Consider the following 23,048-nt stretch of genomic DNA (forward strand, 5'->3'; position numbering starts at 1 on the left):
TTTTTGTAGGGAAATGTTTTAAAATTTCATTATATTATGATAGAAACGTAAAATAATGTTTAGAAACTATTTTTCATATTTTTTAATATTTTGATGGACCTAAAATAATAATTAATTAAAAATATTTTTTATTGTATCAAAATTTTATGGGGTAACTTTATTAAAGACTTCTCAATTTTCACTCGATTTGACAAACACTCTAAACTTCAAAATCTTTCAATTTAGTCTCTTGAACTTTTAATTGCTCTCAATTTGAACCCCTTCGTCAAATTTTGCCATTAGAAATACCAAAAAAGGCCAAAATATTCATGATTTTCGTTTTTTTTTTTTTTTTTTTTTTAAATAAAAAATGTTTTGAAATTAAAGGTAAAGCTGAAATTTTATAAAAAAATCAAGAGTATAAATGTCATTTAATGTTTAAAATCTGATATTGGGATTCAAATTAATTATAATTGAAAGTTCAAAGACTAAATTAAGAGATTTTAAAATTAAAAAAATATGTCAAATCAAATAAAAATTAGGAGATCTCCAGTGAAGTGGCCCCAAATTTTATTGGATAAGGCACCTTTTGCATGTCATTTTTCAAGAATATTTTCAGCAAAACAAAAACAAAAGAGTTGGCAAGAAAAAGACAGAAAACAATTAAATATTAATTTTCTCGTTTATCATCTTCTCTGAACGTACTACTGGATTAGCCAAACAATAGTAATTAAAGCTTATTCGTAGTGAACGCGATAACAATGGCGATTTGCAGAGCAAGAGCATTGTTTTCTTTCTCCAAGTGCAACTCTGCTCTCGTATCTCGTCCCTTTCATTCCTCCCCCATACGCAGTTTTTCCTCATCCCAGTTTGAGGTGGGTTTTTCTTCTTCTTCTTTGCTTTAACAGCTTTAGTATAACCTTTTCGTGAAACCATTGGTTTCAGGTCCTTTGGGCTTCTAGATACGAATAATCAATCTTTTTTATGCTGAATCTCGATTGAGATTGTGGGAAAATTGATGGGCTGGTTTTGTTTTGATGGAATTTCTTCTGGGTACATGTATGAGGAAATGATGAGCTAGTTTCTATCGTGTGAACGACACAACTTCAGTGTGTAAAGGAGGAAGATCGTTGCTTCACGTGCTTTTGTAGTTCAAACTTTTTTAAGAATATATGTTTTTAAGGTGCACAATCAGGCTCTTTTATTTAATTACTCTGCGAAACTGTTGATGGATTTGGTCTGCCAATTCTGTGAAATTCAAAAATCTTGCCTTTAGTTTGCAATTCTTTGAGGGGTATGGAGACTTCGAAAATACTGAGATATTATGTTATATGATGCTACTATATAGTTGATGCGGAATTGAGGCCTGGAATTTCGTGTTCGAGGCAGCTTAAACGAGTTACTCTCTGTTAGACAATGAAATCTGTGATTTCATTGTTTTTCTTTGATTTGAAATTTTGAATAGATTTAATGCTTTATCTTGTGGCCTTCTGGGGAATTCAAGCTCTAAAAGATTTATAATCAAGCTTACTTCAACTTTTCTCAAACCATTGATGTCTTACAGAGTGTTGGGTTCATAGGGCTGGGAAATATGGGCTTCAGAATGGTGAATAATCTAATAAAGGCTGGATACAAAGTTGCTGTTCATGACATGTAATGTATTGGAACTTTTTCTTTTCCTGAAGTTAGTATTTTGATTTCTTCATATTCTTTGAATTTCAAGTCTTTTTTTTTTTTTTTTGGAAATAAGAAATGCTCAAGTCACTGCAGACTTCGAATCATGCTATGCATCTGTGGAGAACAATGAACATGTAACTCATGGCAATGAAGCCCTATCAACTGTGCCATTAATTATATTGGGGTTTTATGTTCATGAAAAATTGACCATGTATATATATATTGTGAACTAATGCAAAAAAATTTCTTGTTTCAGAAACTGTAGTGTCTTGAAGAAGTTCTCTGACATGGGAGTTGTGACGAAAGAAACACCTTTTGAAGTTGCAGAAGCAAGTGATGTTGTAATTACAATGTTGCCTTCTTCATCCCATGTGAGTTCTATACTTCTATAATTCCATCTGCTCTTTCTCACACAGAAAATCTATTCCATTGTTTGCACAGTTTAATACTATGGTTTTCCATGATGTAGTAACTCATCAAAGTTAAAGCTTCATCTTCTCCAATATGTTTACCATCACTTTTATTGGATGTTAATGTGAACTTCTCATCAATTAATTTAAGGAACATATATTTAGCGGATTACTTCCATACAGTCTAATCAGGTTTCCTTTCCATTTAGAGGTGATTAATTATCCATAAATCTTTATTTAATGTGAAGTAGTCATTACCAATATTTGATTTGACTTTTATCTAACTTGAACTTCACATACTCTAGCTTAGTTTGGCTCATCCTCAATTCTCGAGATTCTAAATGTATGTCCAATGTTCTAATTTAGAATTGTCTTTACTCTTTATTCATCAACTGAACCTGTATTTATGGCCGATGATAGGCACTTGGGAACTCTTTTTATATATGCCCTTGTAATTATATCCTTATAAATTACAAATGGTAAGGTCCCTTGGGATCTTTAGTGAAAGCCATTGTAATTTTAAATCTGCCAATATATCTAGTTGAAGGCCCCATCTCATCAAAACCTATTAAAGTATATCTTCACTGTTGAGACCCCACCCCTAGCACATACTTTGCCTACACTGCTTTTCTTTTTTTGCTTCTTCATTTCTTCCAATTGTCTTATAAAATCTTTTCATCCGTAATGTGAGTGCTAACAAACAAATGAGTTAAAATATCTTTGAAATTTGATGAATTAATGTCAATTTCTTTCTATAATATCATAAGCTCCGGTTCCAGAGAAGTGAAACCATATTTGTACTAAAGATTGTAAAGATATGCAAAAATTCAGATTTTATATTAGCATAATTCGTCACTATTTGAAATTAGTAATTGCTAATCTACAACTAAACTACGAACATAATACTTATCCCTGTATTCAGTGGACAAAATAAAGCTTCGTTTCTTCTTATTCTTCTCAGGTTTTGTACGAGGTCCGTCTATGTGCATTAATGATTGTTGAATATGTAATCGGAATAAGAAAAATGCATTGAATTAAAGATCTATCTATCTTGATTATCATAGTAATCACTATCTGCCTTCCTTTTGCATTTTATTTGCTTGTTTTTGAGGATATGATCATTTTTCTTGGTTTTCTTCACTACATACCTGATTATCTGGTAAAAATTAGCCTTACAGGCATTGCTATATGTACGGTTCGCTTGTATGTAAGTGATGCCTGTTAGGCTATTTTGATAAAAAAAAGAAGTTTTTCTTATTAAAAAAAAGAAAAAGGAAGAGAATCTAGAAGATATCATTGATCTATCAACTTTGCTAAACTGTTTTTAATGCCAACCTCAAGGGGTAGCTGCGTCAGATAGGGATCATGTCTCATGAAGCGGAGGTTACTAATTTGAATCTCCCCTTCCTTCATCCTCTTGGGGCCAAAAAATTACTTATAAAAAAAAGAAAAAAAAAAATTAACTTGTTTGAAGTCATTTATGAATTAGATAAGTCTATAGGTTCATAAATCAATCACTAAAACATACAAATGAAAATTTGTATATTCTCTGGAGAGTCCATATTGCAAATCAAATAATTGAAATAACCACTCGTTTAAATTATTGACAGTATAAGACATCTTCATTAGTGCTGTTCTGTTTTCTAATCGAGCACGAACTCAAATTTTGATAGGTTGAGTTTAAGTTGAGGAATAGTAGAGTATAGACTATAGACTTGAATTTGTTTTGTAAATGTTTATACAATGCTTCTCACTTCAGACATTTTTGTTGTCATTAACTATGTGTAGATGTCAGAAGGATTTTTTTCCCTGGCATTGATGCCAGAATCATCACGCTGATAAAATTTATGTAGGTAGTTGATGTTTTCACTGGACCAAATGGTTTGCTTCATGGTGGAAATCTCCTAAGACCCTGGTTATTAATAGATTCGTCTACTATTGATCCACAAACGTCGAGAAAGCTTTCTGCTACTGTATCTAAATGTATTTTAAAGGAAAAGAAAGGTAAAAATAGTTAATTAAAATACTAAGCAGACTGTTTTAACTCCACTTGCTAGCTAGTCATAGTCATACTTACTCTGCTATCATATATGTTAATTTATCATTTTGAATATCATAATTTAGCCACTTTTGAAGTTCTTGTCTTGTTTGTGTGTGCTGATGCTGATTATAAAGTAGTGTCCACAAAATAGGGATGTGGAGCACTCCTCAGGACTTCTTTGTACTCTCTCTCTCTCTGATGCAGAGGTGTCACGCAGTCCAACAAATTGATAATCACGAAACCAAACAAACCAGTTGGAGTAAAACAAGCATATCTTTTGATTCCAATATCAGATGAAGGCCAACTTGGTGGCATTGTAAAGCTGATTCAAAGGGCTACAATTTTTTATTTTGCAAAAACTTTCCAATTTTGTGAAATAAAAAATTGTATCCCTTTGAATCAAATTTCCGCCACCACCAAGCTTGTCTTCATTTGATATTGGAATCAAAAGATATGGTTATTTTACTCCGACTGGCTTGGTTGGTTTCATGATTATCAATTTGCTGGACTGCATGAAGCCACATGTAAACCAAACTGCATCATCCTCCCCTGGTTGGAGAGAATTCGCCCACAAATTTGCTTTTTCACCTAATGAATTACCATGGAAATGAACCATATGCTTGACGGTATCCTTGGGGATATTCTGAATCTGAATAACTAGACCTGCTGCCTTTCTGACTTCCTTCTCCGGATTGTTTCTAATTAGTTTTGACTCCTTATATCCCATCTTCAGTTCATCAGCAATTTTACATAATGTCACATCCAAGCCTTTGTAACCTTAAGCTGTAGTTATGTTTCTGGAATCTTTACTGTCTTCTGTCCCTGAAAATTCTCTCCAATGGGAGTTTGATGACATGCAGAATCATTTACAATGTTGTAGATATTATTTTTCCCATCATGTATCGCTGCCTTATCAAACTGCTAGTGTCTACCCAACAGAAGGTGACAAGCGTTCATGTTGACGTCAACCACACACTATATCCTTATACTTGGACCCAAAGGAAAAGGACACCGAGCAACACTTGTTGAAAACTATTCCCTTTCCTTTCCTATTTCCAGCCAACATGTAGGGACTAGGGTGTTTCTCTGTTTCCAACCCCAATTTCTTGACAACCTCCTCAAAAATAATGTTCTAACATCTCCCTAAATCAATTACAAGCTGACATATCTTACCCCCACTAGTACAGGTGGACTGAAAGATAATGTTGCCACGCCAGTCATCCCCCTCAGACTTACAGGGTGTGAAGAATGCCCTCTTCATAACTAACAAAGGACCCTCATCTCCCTAGACAGACTGATCCTCTCTCTTTCTCCTCATCATATGTAGGCCCTTGTGCAGTATCAACCAAATTATTATCCACAGATTATTCCTTATCTACAAACAACCCTTTATCATAACAGTCTCACGTCCTACAATAAGTCATCCTATGACCCACTTCACCACATTTGAAACACCCTGTAGGGGCACTAGTCGAAGCGGCCCTATTAGGTTGCGCATTTGCTTGCCCTCTATTCTCTCTATTATGTGTAGGTGGTGGAACAACATTGCAAATGGGGTGTGGAGTTTGCGTGGCTACTACCTTTCCCCTACTACACCCATTGACCTCTTAGATAGTCTTCTTCAAATGAAGGGCCATTTGATGGGATTCAGATACATTAACATTATCAAAGAAATTCAAGGAATCTTGAAACTTTTGCCTCATACATCCGATGTTCCTTGAAACCAATTGATTGTCTGATTCTGCAAGATCAACATGCACCACCAGCCTAAAGAACTCTGCAATGTATTCACAAAATGCGTTCCCTGCCTGAAATTGTGAAGTTAATGATATATCTTCCTCACATAATTTTGGGGTAAGAACGTCACTCTCATGTGCTTCAACAATTTCTCCCAACTATTGATCTTTGACAGTTTGACTTTCCCTAGTGGACTCAACTTTGCTTCGCCTACCGCATCCACGCATCGACTCTCCCTTTGTACTAGCCACCAAAGGAACTTTCCTATCGTTAGGGACCTCCTTGGAATCCAAGACATCCTCCATAGCCGCGACCCAATTTAGGAATTCTTCTAGCTTTGAACCCATCCTCCCCATTTTCTAGCGTTGTTAGACACCAAGTGACAGCTCCCTCCTCGCTCTATGCTCCGTAAATGGATTAATGAGCTTTTTCTTTGACACTATCCTCATCATCCTCTTCTGTAGAACACATATTTGGTTGACAATGATGCTCGTTAGCAATGGCAGTAGCAGCAAATTGAGCAGCCAATGCTTCAATCGTGTCACCAAACTGATCAAATCACTACTCCATTCATTGCAAACATTGCTCTAGTTGCTCATCATGTGTTGCCTCATCGCGTTTATACACACCGCCAATGGTTGCATGTCTTCCCCCATGTGCTCCTCTGCGTGCTATGGTAGGAAAGTAGTTAGGCTTTGATACCAATTGATGTAGCGCAACTGAGATTTGATTCCAACTGATACAACATGGCATAGTGAGAAGCAGAAGTTGCATGCACTAAACTTCATAAATCTTCTATAAATCCTAGAAAATTCTAAGAATTATAGGGAATAGTAGAAAAATCTCGCAAGAGTATTTCTTATTAATAAAATTGAACAATAACATTAACTCGGGGCCCAAGCCATCCTTATTGTGCTTAAATAGAAGTTAGGGACACAACTTTGAAAAGAAATTTACAAAACTAGCCTTTATTGAAATATTCGCAAACTCGCTCCAGCAAAGGTCGAGCTAGAGTCGAGCAAAGCCTCTGTCCCACTATTAGTCACTTTGCTCGAGGGAGTTTGCAATTATTTCAATAAGGGCTAGTTTTGTAGTTTTCTTTTTAGGGCTGCGTCCCTAACTTTTTAAACACCATAAGGACGGTCTGGCTGCCCAGTTGATGTTATTTTTTAGTGTATCAATAACAGCCACTCTTGAGAGATTTTTCGCCATTTCCTAAAATTATTAGAATTTTCTAGGATTTGTAGAAGAGTTGTGAAGTCAAGTGTGTGCAGATTCTGCTTCTCACTACGCCTCTCTCCTTGGTTCAAGATCCATACACATGAATAGAGAAGGAATCATCAAATCAATCACAATGGACGAGTTACATAAGTAAACAGTTAAGAAACACACTTAGAAAACACCAACGTTGTAAACTTAAATACAATCCTTAGAAAGGGCCAAGGTCTTAGAATGTGACACTTTAATGCTAAGTTGAAAAGAAAGATTGCAGAGACTGACTAACTTGCTTTTGTAGTAAGTTTATACGATTTAAGCTAGATTATGAAATTGATGAAATATTCAAAATTGTTGTGGTGCAACAGTGCCACTCTGCTCACTTGGATGGCTCTTATAACATGCATTATGGGGTGCGATTTCAAGTGCCATAAAAGGCTTTGGCTTCCCTCACTGTAGATTGGTTTTCATATGAGATAATCAAAGGCCTGATTTAACAAATGGTGTCAAAGTTAAGAGTCATGGGTTTGAGTCGTGGGAGCTTCATGTTGAGGGAGGGATTGTTGAAGTACAACAGTGTCGCTCTGCTTATGTGGATGGCTATTGGAACGTGCTTGGTGGGGTGCAATTTTGAATGCCATAAAAGATTTTGGCTTCTCTCATTAGACATCAATTGGTTTTCAGATGAGATGGTCAAAGGTCCCGATCAAACAAAACTGAATATTGAGGGTACTAAGTTTTGTCTATTAAGAAGGTAAGAAATATAAACCAAGAATCAATTTACTATGGAAGTTAAGGAAATGCTGAGTGTAACTAAATAGCGCTGCATCTGAATAATCAATTGTTCGTGTATTGGTTCCTCCTCCATAATGTACCATAAATCTAACATTACCTTGAAAGTATGGATCACCTAGTAGGTTATCATATGTTATAGGATCAGACTCATCTTAAAAATTAGGAATTATCTTCTAACTGCATTTCTTGAACTTTCTTTGAGTCTTAAACAAATACTTTCTTTGAAACTTACCTTTATATTGATATGAACCAGGGATTTGTCAGCCCCTTTACAGTTTGAAATTGGTTTATATTATTTTTATTTTAGTGGCGAGAGTGAAATTTTGATACATTATGTCACCGATTTTCTCTTTAGATATGTTGACTGACTTTTTATTTTTTCCTATATTTACGAACTGACAGGTTTTATTATTTGTAGATAACTGGATGAACCCTGTAATGTTGGATGCTCCTGTATCTGGAGGTGTTCTTGCTGCAGAAGCTGGGACACTTACTTTCATGGTATAATTTCACTTCTGACCTTCAAAGTCAAGATATTAAATTCCTTCTGCTTTAATTATGGTCTTAGAATGGAAAGAATGACACATTGCTTAGTGGAAACACTTTGGACTTGTTCCCTTAGTGATGTACATCATTTTTGTTTAATCTGCATAACCTGAACTCAGTATATGGCTGGGGAGTGGGGAATGACATTTTTTTATAATAGCCATTGCAGGGTTTGATTTGTTAAATGTTTTTGTAAAGCATTTGATGAATGGACGCTGATCAGAATATGGTACTGATTTTAGGCTATATGGAAGTAAATGAGCTGAACTTCTCTGATACAGTTATTTACCTCATCCATTGTTTCTTTTTGGTGCTGTGAAAGTAGTCATGTGGGGTCTTAACTTGGGTGGGTTTAGTAAGATAGAAAAGTAAGAACCTGGGCATAGGATTATATCTTTTTCCGCCATAAAAGTAACATATTACATTTCATACTGCACTAATTACAATCGAGAACTGTTATGGCTTCCTGTTTTTCTCACCTTCTTTGGTGACTTCTTATCACATATATTTGTGGCTGGAAATGAATGGCGTTGGTTTAAGTCCATATCATCCACCTAAACTGTACTCTACTTGTTTAAATTGGACAAAAAATCTCGAAATTCACCTATCTGAGAAATGCCAATCCTGGATCAATCTGGCAACCTACTATTTACTTAAATTCAAGAGTAATGTGTCAATAAATGCTAACCAAGTTGGCAGGTCCAGCATTCTAACCAGAAGCCAACTTCTTTAGGCCTCAAACATTAAGAATTGCACAATTCAAACACTTATACGTTAGTAAATTTGCAAGCCCAGCAAAGTTTGCCAGTATGGATTTCAACTATACTATATCTAATTATAGCCTCTCTCAAAGATATTAATTGGTAATGCCGTTGCTTTAACATTTTTCAGAGTTTCTTTTTCTTTTTAGAAATATATTCAGTTATCATAGGGGGCAATTTTTCATGTAAACAAGGGGATTGTATACAGCTAAGACAAGTCTCTGGTGCTAGAGGTCGAGGAGGCTGTGTTAGGTTAATGGCACCAAAGTTTTGTGCTCTGATAATAATCAACTTATGAACCAAGGCTAACATTTTTTCCAGGTTGGTGGATCTGAGGAAGCCTACCAGGCTGCAAACCCCTTATTCCTTTCAATGGGCAAAAACACAATATACTGTGGGAAAACAGGAAATGGTTCGGTAAGTTCTCATACATGATGTTACTACATTCTGGTGTTATTTTTTGTAATTTTTTCATACAGAGTATTTAAATGTTATTTAATGATTGAAGAAATAATTTCATATTCTCAGTATACACGCTTACATTATTTCCTTTCCAAGGCAGATCTTACTTTGCTTATTGACTTGGACTAACAAAGAAGTGTGCATATGACCACGTATCTAATAAAATGCAATGAGTTCTCATAAATCATGCGATTTATTTAATAAAATACAAGTTAATTGTTGGTTTGTTTGCATGCTTTGTATTCTCATCTTTCTAGGCAGAACTGAAAGTTCAAATCTAGCTATTCTGAAATTTAAATGAGCGAGTCATGAATCATAGAAATTTGTAGTGCATACCAGACAATGGGTTAGGTGTTATATAGCATCTTTTAGTATTGTTAAAGTAATGATTAAGTTATTAAATTTATCTCTTCCTATGAGCTTAAGCTTTTGGGATAAGTGGTAATTTAACATGGTATCAAAGCCAAAAGGTCCTGAGATCGAACCTTGACTCCGTCAAATCACTCCCCATCTAAATTAAATATTCCACGTGTTGGGTCTCACCTATTAAAAAGGAGTTTGTGCCCACACGTAAGGGGGAGTGTTAAAGTAATGATTAAGTGATTAAATTTATCTCTTTCTATCATATTAAGCTTTTGGGATAACTGGTAGTTTAACAAGTATTTATAACCATTTATGAAGAAAGCCTTATTGCTTTGCCATTAGAATATATGATCAGGATAATCTCTGTATATCCAATGGATAGCTAACAGAATCACTTAGAAAGCTTAAAAAATCAATTAGATTGATAGGTTGGTTTGTTGAATTAGTAATTTTCTGATTCATGTGGCGATATGAGCTGCAATCACCTGAATTTACTTGGTTTTCTATCCAGAGATTCTGTGGCATAATTTAGCATAGTTTGCCTCTTGGATTTCATCACCAATACAACACTGGTTGTATTGTGTTTTGGAAAGGTTATAAGCTACTGCTTATTTATAATCTAGCATGCCCATGCCAACATGTTTATTTGGATAAGAAGGTATAAGTCATGCCCTTGGAAATGGGCATAACCCATCAACTCAAATGGGTCTGAACCTGGTCTCAACTGAAATTTGATTTTTTTTTTTTTTTTTTTTTAAAAAAATCACCTTGATCATGCTTATTAGGTCTTTAACTTGCTTTTGTGGTAGTTTGCCAGTCATGAATGACATGATGCAAATGTTGTACTCCTAGAAAGATGGAAACTGTTAAGAAAACATCAAAATTATCTGTTTAACGACACTCTTCTCAGGTTTCCTTCCGTTATCCTTAATCATTATGAGGATACACTTCCCTGTTGCCTGTGTGATAGTCACAGCAACTGAAGGAAAATATAATTGTTCTCAGCTTGTTCTTGAACTTGGTGCTTAATGCTTAGCCTATCAGAATTTGTTGCTAGTATTTTAAATTTTTGAGCATGGTTTGTTGTTTAGGCAGCAAAGATCTGCAATAATTTGGCAATGGCTGTAAGTATGCTTGGTGTCTCTGAAGCCCTTGCTCTTGGTCAGTCTCTGGGAATTGCTGCCAACACTCTGACAAGAGTATTGAACTCTTCAAGTGCTCGCTGTTGGAGTAGGTATTTAATACTTCTCTACTATTGATCTGTTAGTGAGATTTGATGCTCTTCTTTGAGCAAGACTACAATGGAAGCACCAATACCTTATACCAGTTCTGAAATTTGAGCTAAAAGACTATCTTAACCTGACCAAATGTTTGTAGCTGTAGAATGAAATAGAACTAAGATGGTAGCTCTTCCTTGAATTACAAACTAGGTTGCGCTGGAAAGTGCTTAAAATATCCCAAAAAATAAAAAATAAGAAAAGGTTCCTTGCAGACCCATATGTGGCCTGGATTCACCTCCTTTTTTCTTTTCTCCTCATCTCTTTTAAGGACATAGAAACAAACTCTCATTGAAAAAGTAATTTGGGTAAAGGCATCTGCCCATCTGTAGTAGAAACTGTTACTAACCCTCATTAAGAAGTGGGCCACCAATGCATATCAAGCACGCATTATTGCATTAACTGAAACAAATCAGAAACACAGCTTTGCTAAAGCATGAGATACCAACAGATTATAGTTGTCTGGCTAAAATTTAAGTAAATTTTGCATTTCATCTAGATTAATTAATATGATGTATGCTAAGGACATTCAAATGACAGTGACAGCTACAATCCAGTTCCTGGAGTGATGGAAGAAGCACCCTCTTCGAGGAATTATGATGGTGGGTTTGCATCTAAGCTTATGGTAAGTGATCTGGGACTGTTGCTTTTGAAATTATGTTTTTGTTAATATTGAAGTACAAAACATGGCCATGTGCAATAAGAATAAGACCAAAAGAGTCTTCATAAGAGACCATTTAAGCTGCAGATTATAATGCTCCTAGAAAGGCATATTTCGAATAGAGAGGAGTGGAAGTTCCCAAATAGTTCAGTGGGCCACCACTTGGATGGGATGTGAAGACCTTTTTTGTGTTCAGCGCAAAGATTTAGCTCTTTGTTTGCAGTGAACATAACTATTCTGGTGTTATGGCTTGCTAACATCTAAGATGAGTCAAACAGTCTTGTTGATGCATCTTTGATTACATTGACATTTTAGGTATATCATCCTTGATCATAAAGTAACACTACTACGTCCTTATTATCAAATCTATAGAAATGGACACCCGTAAAAGTTCGTATAGTAAGTAAGTGCTTCTGTATTTGATCTCTCATTGGAAAATGTCAATAAATCTAACATTTTTTTAGTGCATCTTATGTTTTAGTAGAAGGCTATATTTCTCGCCAAGAAAAAAGAAGGGAAAACTCACTTACACCCTCGAAGTTTAAGCGGTTTTCTAATGTTGGTATTCCATATTTCAGCTCCTTTTAATTTCACCTCTATTTTGTTAAAATGCCCCATTTTTTTTTTTTATAAAAAAAAAAAGTGAATTCACCAAATGAGTCCAAGGCATTTATTATTATTATTGTTTTTTAAAAAACAAATGGGGGGCATTTTGACAAAAAATGGTGAAATTAAAAGAGGCTGAAACATAGGATACTGACATTGCAAATTTTTAAAGTTCGAGGTTATGATTGCAAAATTGTTTATACTTAGGGAGTATAAGTGAAGTTTCTCAAAAAACAATGAAAATTATGCACTCAATTGGAAGATATGATTATTGGTTTTTCATGCCTTCAAATATTATTGAAACATGCCTAGCAAATGATCTTGAATTTCTCTTCTAATAATCGTTGGACCCGTGTGCTGACCATGAGTCATTGAGCATTGAGTTTATATTTTTCTGTATGACGCAGGCTAAAGACCTAAATCTTGCTGCATCATCAGCCAAAGACATTGGTCAAAACTGCCCGTTGACATCCCAAGCCCTAGAGATGTAAGCCGTTTTGCCTTTTTATACCAACTTCTAGGCCTTAAGATTGTAGTGTCAGGTGTGATTCAGTTTCTTTTTTCTTTGTAACAATAGTTTGGGTAAATTATACATTTTCGTCCTAAACCATGGGGTTATAGAGTCCCACATTGAAAATATGTAATAAGTTTAGGTCAAAAAACTGATTTGTCGAAAAGGTATAGAGTCCCATATTTTCAATGTGGTACTCTATCAACCATAGCTTAATTTCCACCAAAAATCAACCATAGGTCAAAAAACTTATGAACCATTTCTTTGCTGCAGATATACAAAGCTTTGCAAGGATGGCCATGAAGCCAGGGACTTCTCCTGTGTTTTCCGTCATTATTACTCTGGCAAGGATGAGCAATAGTTCAACCACTAAAGTTTGCTTGAAAAGAATCTTAAGTGCTGGAAAACTTTGAGCTTCCTTTTTGTAGCATCCTACCTTGCTATTTCACAGGCCTCATGGTTCAACTCTGTTACGGATTGTTAAAGTGGTTTGTTTCACATGAAAATAAGCTGCGTAAAGCACTAGAAAATCTCTCTCTCTCTCTCTCTCTCTCTCTCTCTCTCAAACTGGTTGTATTAAAACACTTTATTATTTATACTAATAATCTACAAAACCTCAATTGAATTGAAGTTTAAGATAAGTTTCAATTTCTTTTTGCTCTTCAAGTGGGGTATAGAGTGGGAGGGGTCTCTCACACACATGCTGCCTTTAAGCTCAACTCTCTCTCTCTCTCTCTCTCTCTCTCTCTCAAACTGGTTGTATAAAAGCACTTTATTATTTATACTAATAATCTACTAAACCTCAATTGAACTGAAGTTTAAGATAAGTTTCAATTTCTTTTTGCTCTTCAAGTGGGGTATAGAGTGGGAGGGGTTAGATTTTGGATATCACAAATTTTGGATTAAGCAATGGTCATAAGGTTGGTTCAAAAAAAAGGCTAGACCGCTTGAGCTGATGAGAAGTGATTCGTTTTACAGGTGGTTCTTGTTGTAAACCAAAATACCGACTTGCACCTTCCATTCTAGTTTCGTCCATTAAAATAATGGAGATCTACGTCAACGCTCTTGAAAACACTACACTCGTCCCATGTGCCACATATTTAAGCCAACTTAGCATATCCTACAATGTGTCATTGTATCACACGTAGTATTTGTTGCATTTAAGCCATGTTAGATGCTAAAAATGTTAAAAAATTATCGAGACTAAGTTTTACCCAAATTTAAACAAAAACAAAAGTAGTTCCATTTATCCATTATTCCAAACATATTTGACCCTTAGGTTTCCACATACACCTTTCATTTCTCCATTTTTTTTTTAAGCTTTAGCATCACAGTGTAGTTGTGAGTATGTGAGATACGAGACAAAAGAAAAGAAAAGAAAAACTAAACTAAACATAACCTTATACCAAATCTAAAATGACATCATTTTGGTGAATATATATATATATAGCGAATAGCGAATAATTGCGGTTAATATCTGCTTTCATGTACAACCCTAAGTATAGGTGTGACAATGGGTTTGTTAAGGTTTTACTGTTGGATGTTATATGCAAGGGTTACAATTTGAACAATAACTTAAACATGTTATGTAAGGGTTTTCTGCCATATTGAAGTGTTGACCATTTGAACAATTACTTTAATGGATAAATGTTATATGTTGACGCAAGTTGTCTGTTAATCCCCATGCTCTAAACATGTTGTATTCAACACTTGATGCCTTATGTATACATGATTGCAAACAATTGATTTCAACACATAAAATGTTCTAATTCCATTACATAAGTCAACTGAATGTAAGTCAAAGTACATATTACAAAAGTCAAAGTACTCCAGTACAGAACGAGTTAAAGTTATGCATTAAGTGCAATACAAACAACCGGCTAACAACATCAAAGCAAAGACTAAAGATTTCTCCCTTGCCTTATATATGTCATTTTCTTTCTCTATGAAATTAACTCTTCCGTCTATGTGTCACATTCTTTCTCTTGTTGCATCTCTAGTTGGGGTTGTACATGCGAATGTGGTTATTGACAATAACCGTATCTGTATCCATATTATGCGGTTATCAATATTAAGTAACTGCATCCAAATGTGGTTGATAACTGTTTTTCGCGTGATTTTATATCATGTATTGGGCTTTGGGGCATATTTTAGTCTTTTGTGCCTTCTTTTGACCTTTATTATGGCATATTTTAATCGATTTTGAAAATGTTTTGGATGTGTGTTTTTTTAAGCCCTAGTGTTTTGGTGAATTTGTGTGTGTCAGGTCTCTATAAAAGTTATTCTTTATGTATGTGTGTGCTAGGTCTTTATAAAAGCTTGTGTGTCTATGTATGCCAAGTCCTTATAAAAGTTATTCTCTGTGTGTTTGTTCCAGGTCCCTGTAGAAGTTTGTGTGTCTGTGTGTGCCAGGTCCCTATGTGTGCACGCTCCAGGTTCCTATAGAAGTTTGTGTGTTTATCTGTGTGCCAAGTCCCTATAGAAGTTATTATGTATGTGTGTGTGTGTGTGCTATGTCCCTATATAAGAGTGTGTGAACGCGCGTGCTAGGTCCCTATAAAAGTTATTGTTTGTATGTGCCAGGTCCCTATGCGTGCAAGGTCCCTATAGAAGTTGTTTTGTGTGTATGTATGTTAGGTCCCTATAAAAGTTATTTTGTGTGTGTGCCTGTGTGTGTCATGTCCCTATAGAAGTTTTTTTGTGTGCGTGTCTGCACATCAGGTCCCTATAAAAGTTATTGTATGCGTGTGGGTGGGTGGTGGGGGAGGGGGGGAGTTGTGTGTGTGTATGGTTATTCTGTGTACGAGAGCTAGGTTGCTATAAAAGTATTTATATTTGGTTATTCTGTCTTTATGTGTGTGCGCGTGTCAGGTTCTTATAAAAGTTATTATGTCTGTGTGTGCATGCGCGCGCGAGGTCCCTATGAAAGTTATTCTCTGTATGTGTGTGTGAGCGTGCATGCGAGGTCCCTATAAAAATTATTTGCGCGAGGCCTGCAAGATTCCTATAAAAGTTATTCCGTGCACACCAAGCCCCTATAAAAGTTATTTGCGCGAGGTCCCTATAAAAGTTATTTTCTGTGTGTGGTCAGATCCCTATAGAAGTTACTATGTAAGTTATTTTGTGTGGTGTGTGTGTGAGACTGAAAGCTGAAACGCACCTTCCTCAAAAGTTGGATACATTTTTTCATCATATTCAAACACAATGAAGAAGCTGCAATTATTTAAATCAATAGTTAAGAACCAACTAAAGAACATGGAGCAAAAAATGGATAGGTTATGATAAACATCTTGCACTGATACAAAATGGGATGGATAAAAAGGTGGGGCCATTTCGTAGAAGTTTGTGCTCAAAATACAGGCCTTAAACAATAAATTGCAGGCATATCTAGATGGGAAAGGGTGCTCAAGTTTGAAAATTAGCTTATAAATCATTGATGCCATTGGCTTGCCACAGTATAACCAACAATGAGTCATCCAGTGTGAATAATAACTATATACTTGCAAACATTTGCTAACCATCAATGTTTAAATATCCTCTTGGCCTGAAAAATTATGAAAAAAGCAAACAAATGAATTTTCTTTCCTTCATACAAGAAAATGGGTTCATAAATTAAGGAACAATTCCTACAAGGATTGGAACACAATCAATAAAAGAGAGGAGAGGAGGAATATTGAAGGTTATGAACCGGTAGAAAATGCAGAAAAGTCAGGCATAGCAAGGGATTCAAGGAAAAGCTTGTTGCCCTAGAAAGCTTTCTCTTAATATTGAGATTAAACGTCATCAACAATTGAACAAGTAAATTGTTCCCCTTTGTCTTTTATGATGCCTATGGAAAGAAAGGAACGCGAGATGTTTCGAAGATTTGTTGAGGAATCTTGAGGACCTTGTTCATTTCTTTTTGTACACGCTTTTCACATATGGACCGAAGGCTGGCTTGCTCTTTTAGTGATTAATTTTCCTGATTTTCTTTTTATGTTCTTTTCTTCTTTCTCCCCCACTTAGTCGCTCTCTTGTATACTCCCTGTGTACTTGGGTTGCGCCCCTCTGCGCTCTTTAATGCATTATTACTTATAAAAAAAAAAAAAAACAATTGAACAAGTAAATATTTTTTATCCAAGTTAATATAGAAAAAGGAAAAGGGTGAATTACTGCCACAAGCAGCCAGAAAATACCAATGTGCTTCTGCAACTATTCAAATCTTAACTACTCCGGAACTCAAAACAATGCAACTGAAAATGTGGCTTATCGGCGAGTATCTGAGAGTGAGATTTGGCAACTAACCACTCTTAAGACTCAATGTAAGGATTTGACAACTAACCAATCGTGTGAAGCAACATAGTTCAGAAGGTAGGGGAATAAATTCCAAAAAAAATAGAGCTTCATATGCAAAATGACTGAAACATGGAGAGATATACCGAGACAAAACTAGGAGCTCTATTTCTATATTGTAAGGCGCCAAAAGGGAAGTAAATAAAAAACAAAAACCTTTCTAAACAAAAAGCACCAAGAGTTATCATCTAGAGTGGTGGTTTAGTGGTCTCAAGAAAATCCTCAAAAGTGATCAGGTACACACTATGGCCTGAGTTCGAATTTCGTAATAAAAATCTTTATGCCTAATTAGTGTAAATCATTATGGCCCCACTAATATCTTGATGGGACTAGGTCAAAGCGTAGTTCAATCAGACTTGAGGAAGCGCCTGCGGTCCAAACGAAGAGGTGTTACCATGATCACGTCTAGGTAAAGTAGCCACTCTAGTCGCCTCTTCCTATTTTTTATGCTTAAAGCGAAACTTCACTTACCCCCGAGTTATCACCCATTTTTCAATGTCTCCCCTAAAGTTCAAAAACCTCTTAATCTAGTGTATCAAACTTTTAATTTTTTTTTCAATGTCTTCCCTGGGTTAAGATTTTCCGTTAAATCCCAAAAAAATTCCCAAAATACCCCGATTTTTTTTCAGAAAAAATATTTAAAATTTTTGCCAAGGGCATGGGTATTTTGGTGAATACCATCAAATTTTGACCAACACCGTAATCTTTGCAACTTGTTTTTTTTTTTTTTCTAAAACAATATGGGTATTTTGAAAATTTTAACTCATCAGTTATGAGTCAAAGGAAATCTTAACGAATGGGTGACATTGAAAACAATTGAAAGACGGATACACTAAATTGGGAGAAATGAACCTCAACCCCTTTGTATTGAGAAATCAACTACTGTCCACGGAGCCACGTGGACAAAAGACACTATTAATTGACAGTTCAAATACTATTAAGTAATGTTGACATCCCACAAGTGAAATCACCGCACTCTGTTTCTTAAAGAATTTGGAGCATCAATGAAGTATAGTGAGGTACTCCAAGTCAAGGATGAGAAGCATATATCAAATAGGGATATGGAGAAATCAAGATAAATCATGGCATTTTACCTACTTTCTGATAACTAAGCATCCATGTGGGCAGAGGAAAAGGAGACACGCTGGAAAATAATGAAAAAATAAATAAATTAAAGCATTTAGAGATAGAAAGCTAATCACCATTTTTCTCATGGAATTGCCTGCAAGAAAATGAAACACAGAGACACATAAGTGGAAGGGTCTGACAGGAACAAACCTTTGGAAATCCCAGGTTGGTCCATCAATTTTGCTGCTTATGAGTCACTTTGAAATGCGCTCTCTTCTTCCACATCATCTAGAGCAACCCCAAGTGAGTCCTATAGAACTATTATCTGCAAAATAATAGTAGTAGTGGAAACATCTCAATCATGTAACACATTCATGTAGCAAACAGATAATGAACAATGACAGTTAGGATTTGGCTTAGTTGCAAAGCTGTGATTACAAGCATTAATAATTGGCCATTTAAGCTAGTCAATCCATACGATTAATAAAATTTTCCCCTACTTGAGCAGAGTAATAAAAATCTTGGCTGAACTGTTATGGACTTATGCAAAATAAAGTCATAAGTTTGTGCATGAATGCCTAGCGAGTCCAACCTTTTTTTTTTTTTTTGATAAGTAATAAGAAGTTTTATTAAAAAGCGTATAGGCGCCCCAAGGTACACTGGAAGTATACAATAGGATCACCTAACTAGAAGGAGAAAAACGAAGAAGAAAATCATCATAACTAATCGAAACAGGAGAGACATGCGCAACGGTCCAAAGATACAAAGTTTGAAAGCAAGAGGCTAAAATGTCTTCCCAAGTCCCCTCCACATCCTCAAAGCACCTATTATTCCTTTCCCTCCATAGACACCAAAAAAAACACGTAGGCACCATTTTCCACACCGCGGCACTCTCCCTCCTCCCCGAAGACCACCAACAAGCGAGAAAATCCGAAACCCTCTTCGGCATCACCCAAGACAACCCAAACCGACCGAAAAAGGTGCTCCACAAAGTATAAGCTACCTCGCAATGAAGGAGAAGATGATCCACCGTCTCCTCGGACTTCTTGCACATACAACACCTATTTGTCACAATCACCCGTCGCTTTCTAAGATTGTCCAGGGTCAAAATTTTTCCCAAAGCCGCCGACCACACAAAAAAACTCGCCCTCAGAGGAGCTTGGGTACGCCACACACTCTTCCACGGAAATCCTCCCCCAACAGGACTCGCCAAGGCGGCGTACAGGAGCTTGACCTTGAATCGGCCTCTTTTGGAAGAATTCCACCACAACCTATCTTCACACCCTCTCCTCACTTGAGCAGCATGTAACACCTGGAAAAAAGAAGCCAACACCTCCACCTCCCAATCATGCGCTTCTCTAAAAAAGCTCACATTCCACTGGTTAGTGCCTCCCAGCACCTCCAGATGCTCCGCCACTGAAGCATCCTTAGCGCAGGCAATGCTAAATAAACCTGGAAAGGCATGCTTAAGAGCCAAATCACCACACCACAGATCGTGCCAAAAGCGCACCTTAGACCCCTCCCCAACCTGAAATCGAGTAAACCTTTGGAAATTGGCCCACCCCTTCCTGATGTTCTTCCATAACCCCACCCCCAGAGGACCCCCCGGCTCCAAGGAACACCACCCTCCCCAAAGACTACCAAATTTCGCATTCACTACAGCCCTCCACCAAGAATCTCTTTCTAACCCATAACGCCACAACCACTTCCCTAAGAGGGCGCGATTGAAGACCGTAAGGTTCCTGATACCCAAACCTCCCTCCTTCATCGGAGTGCAAACCTTCGCCCACCCCACCAGGTGGAACTTGAACTCATCGCCTAGACCTCCCCATAAAAAGTCCCGCTGCAACTTCTCGATCCTCATTGCAACACTACCTGGAATGGGAAAGAGTGACAAATAGTACGTCGGCAAGTTGACGAGAGTACTCTTGATAAGGGTTATTCTCCCCCCCTTAGACAGATAAGATCTTTTCCACCCGGCCAACCGACGTTCTATCTTCTCAATAACTCCATCCCAAATATGTGTAGCCTTGCAAGAGGCCCCTAACGGCAAACCAAGGTACCTAACAGGCAATGAAGCAACCCCACACCCCAGAATCTCAGCTAACCTGTCCACTTGGACCACATCCCCCACTGGAATAATCTCCGACTTGGCCAAATTAACTTTTAACTCGGAAGCAGCTTCAAACAACAGAAACACACTCCTCAAATACCGAAGCTGGGCAGGCCTAGCATTACAAAAAATCAAAGTATCGTCCGCAAACAAAAGATGAGACGTAGTAATATGACCGACCTGAAACCCCTCAATAAAACCCCCGTTCACTGCCGCCGAAATCATTCTGCTTAGAGCTTCCATAACAAAGACGAACAACAGAGGAGATAAAGGGTCCCCTTGTCTCAAACCCCTGGAGCTGCTGAAGAAACCATTAGGCAAGCCGTTGATCAGGATTGAGAACCGCACCGAAGAAATACAATGTTCAATCCAAGAACACCAAATCCCACCAAAACCACACCTCCTAAGCATGTATAACAAGAAACCCCAATTCACATGGTCATAAGCTTTTTCTAGATCCATTTTGCATATAACCCCTGGTTCCCCAGATCTCAGCCGACTGTCTAGGCATTCATTAGAAATCAAGACAGGATCGAGAATCTGCCTACCTTTAATAAAGGCACTCTAGGATTGAGAAATGACCTTATCCAGCATAACCTTCATTCGATTTGCTAACACCTTTGCTATGATCTTGTACATACCTCCCACAAGGCTAATAGGCCGAAAATCTCTGAGATTAGTAGCTCCGGGAATCTTCGGAATTAGCGAAATGAAAGAGGCATTAAGGCTCTTCTCAAACCTCTCCCCAGCATGAAAAGCATAAAACACCTTCATTACATCCTCCCTCACCACCTCCCAACAAACTTGGAAGAATGCCATAGAAAACCCATCAGGACCCGACGCCTTATTGCCATTCATTTTAAACACTACCTTCCTTACCTCCTCTTCTTCGAAATCTCTCTCCAACCATCTAGCCTCCTCCTCCGAAATGGAATCAAAGGAGATACCATCCACCATAGGCCTTCAGTGACATTGCTCCGAAAAAAGTCTTTGATAGAACTCAACCACATACTCACTAATCTCGGACGGATTTGAAGAGATGCTGTCTCCAATCATGAGAGAATCCATAGAATTGTATCTTCTATTAGAATTAGCTATGGAGTGAAAAAATTTCGTGCATTTGTCTCCTTCCTTTAGCCACATCACCCTGGACTTCTGCCTCTAACTCACCTCCTCCATAAGCATGCAATTCTCTAGCTCTCGAGCCACATCCGCCTTCCTCCTAACTTCCCCTTCCTCCAAAGCCCTACTTTCTTCATTCGCATCCAATAACCGAAGCTCTTCAAGAAGCATCCTCTTATTCCTATCAAGGTTACCAAAAACCTCTTCGTTCCAAATCTTCAAATTCAGCTTTAAGGCCTTTAGCTTGCTAGCAAACACGAAACTTGGCGAACCATGAAACTCATAGGAATCCCACCATTGTTTCACTTGGGCCACAAAACCATCTGCTTTAAGCCACATGTTCTCAAACTTAAACGGCCTCTTCCCTCTTGACACTTCCCCCATCTCTAGTAAAATTGGGAAGTGATCCGAGCACAGGCGAGAGAGTCTCTTTTGCTTAACCCCTGGACACCGTGCCTCCAACTCCGGAGAAATAAGAAACCGATCAATCCTTGACCATAGGGGGGATCATTTGAAATAGACCATGTATACAAACCCCCAATCAAGGGAAGATCCATGAGCCCTTGATCCGAAATGAAATCCGAGAATTCCATCATGGACGAGTCTAAATGAGCATCACTTGATCTCTCACTGGGAAAGCGAGTTACATTGAAATCACCCCCAATACACCAAGGCATATCCCACCAACTAATAACACCCGCTAATTCCTCCCATAGCAGCCTCCTGTCCCTATAGAGATTCGGGCCATAAACCCCAGCAAAAGCCCAGACAAAAAGATCTCCACTGTTTCTAAAAGAGATTGCCAAGGTGTAAAACCCCACACAAACCTCGACCTTCTCCACCACCCTATTATCCCACATAATTAAAATACCTCCCGAAGCCCCACTAGAATCCAAACAACACCAATCCACATGACTCCTCCCCCATAAGCTACGGACTATACTGCGAGACATCTCCTGAATCTTGGTTTCTTGAAGACAAACAATATCAGCCTTCCAATCCCTAAGCATATTACTCACCCTCAGGCGTTTATCCTTCCTGTTCAGCCCTCTCACATTCCAAGAAAGTATTTTTAACTTCATAATGACACCACCTGCCCCCTCCCCTTCCTATTTCCGCGACTTGAACTCGCCCCTTTAGTATCATAGTTCACAGAACACTCCAAATTCCTAATCTCCCTCTTACCCTTGGCCCCACTACTCGTATTCAAAATCATCTCATTGTTCCCACGTTCCTCTTCCAAGAAGGTCAAAAGCGCAAGCAATTGTAACTTGTGACCCGTGTAAGAGATCCCCACAATCGGATAAATCTCATTAGCACACTGGATTACCCAATCCGAGTATCCCTTCACACCCCCATCATTGGGCCCGTA

General features: G+C 37.4%; 1 protein-coding gene across 4 annotated transcripts; it reads left to right on the plus strand.

The window, feature by feature from the left end:
• Positions 1 to 674: 674 nt before the first annotated feature.
• Positions 675 to 13,674, plus strand: LOC132168528 (6-phosphogluconate dehydrogenase family protein). 4 transcript variants are annotated; one of them, XM_059579517.2, is made up of 10 exons: positions 675 to 854; positions 1,544 to 1,632; positions 1,913 to 2,027; positions 3,920 to 4,070; positions 8,273 to 8,355; positions 9,483 to 9,578; positions 11,078 to 11,220; positions 11,804 to 11,888; positions 12,938 to 13,017; positions 13,315 to 13,674. In XM_059579517.2, the coding sequence occupies exons 1-10, from the start codon at positions 741 to 743 to the stop codon at positions 13,400 to 13,402; spliced, it is 1,044 nt and encodes a 347-aa protein (XP_059435500.2). In that variant the 5' UTR covers positions 675 to 740; the 3' UTR covers positions 13,403 to 13,674. The 4 variants fall into 4 exon arrangements, with proteins under 4 accessions (XP_059435500.2, XP_059435501.2, XP_088368529.1 ...); XM_059579519.2 differs by having other exon boundaries at positions 764 to 854; positions 1,560 to 1,632; positions 13,315 to 13,673; XM_059579518.2 differs by lacking the exon at positions 3,920 to 4,070 and having other exon boundaries at positions 676 to 854; positions 8,257 to 8,355; positions 13,315 to 13,673.
• The last annotated feature ends 9,374 nt before the right edge of the window (positions 13,675 to 23,048 follow it).

This window comes from Corylus avellana, chromosome 1 (assembly GCF_965113065.1).
Source record: "Corylus avellana chromosome 1, dhCorAvel1.hap1.2, whole genome shotgun sequence".
Lineage (NCBI taxonomy): Eukaryota > Viridiplantae > Streptophyta > Magnoliopsida > Fagales > Betulaceae > Corylus > Corylus avellana.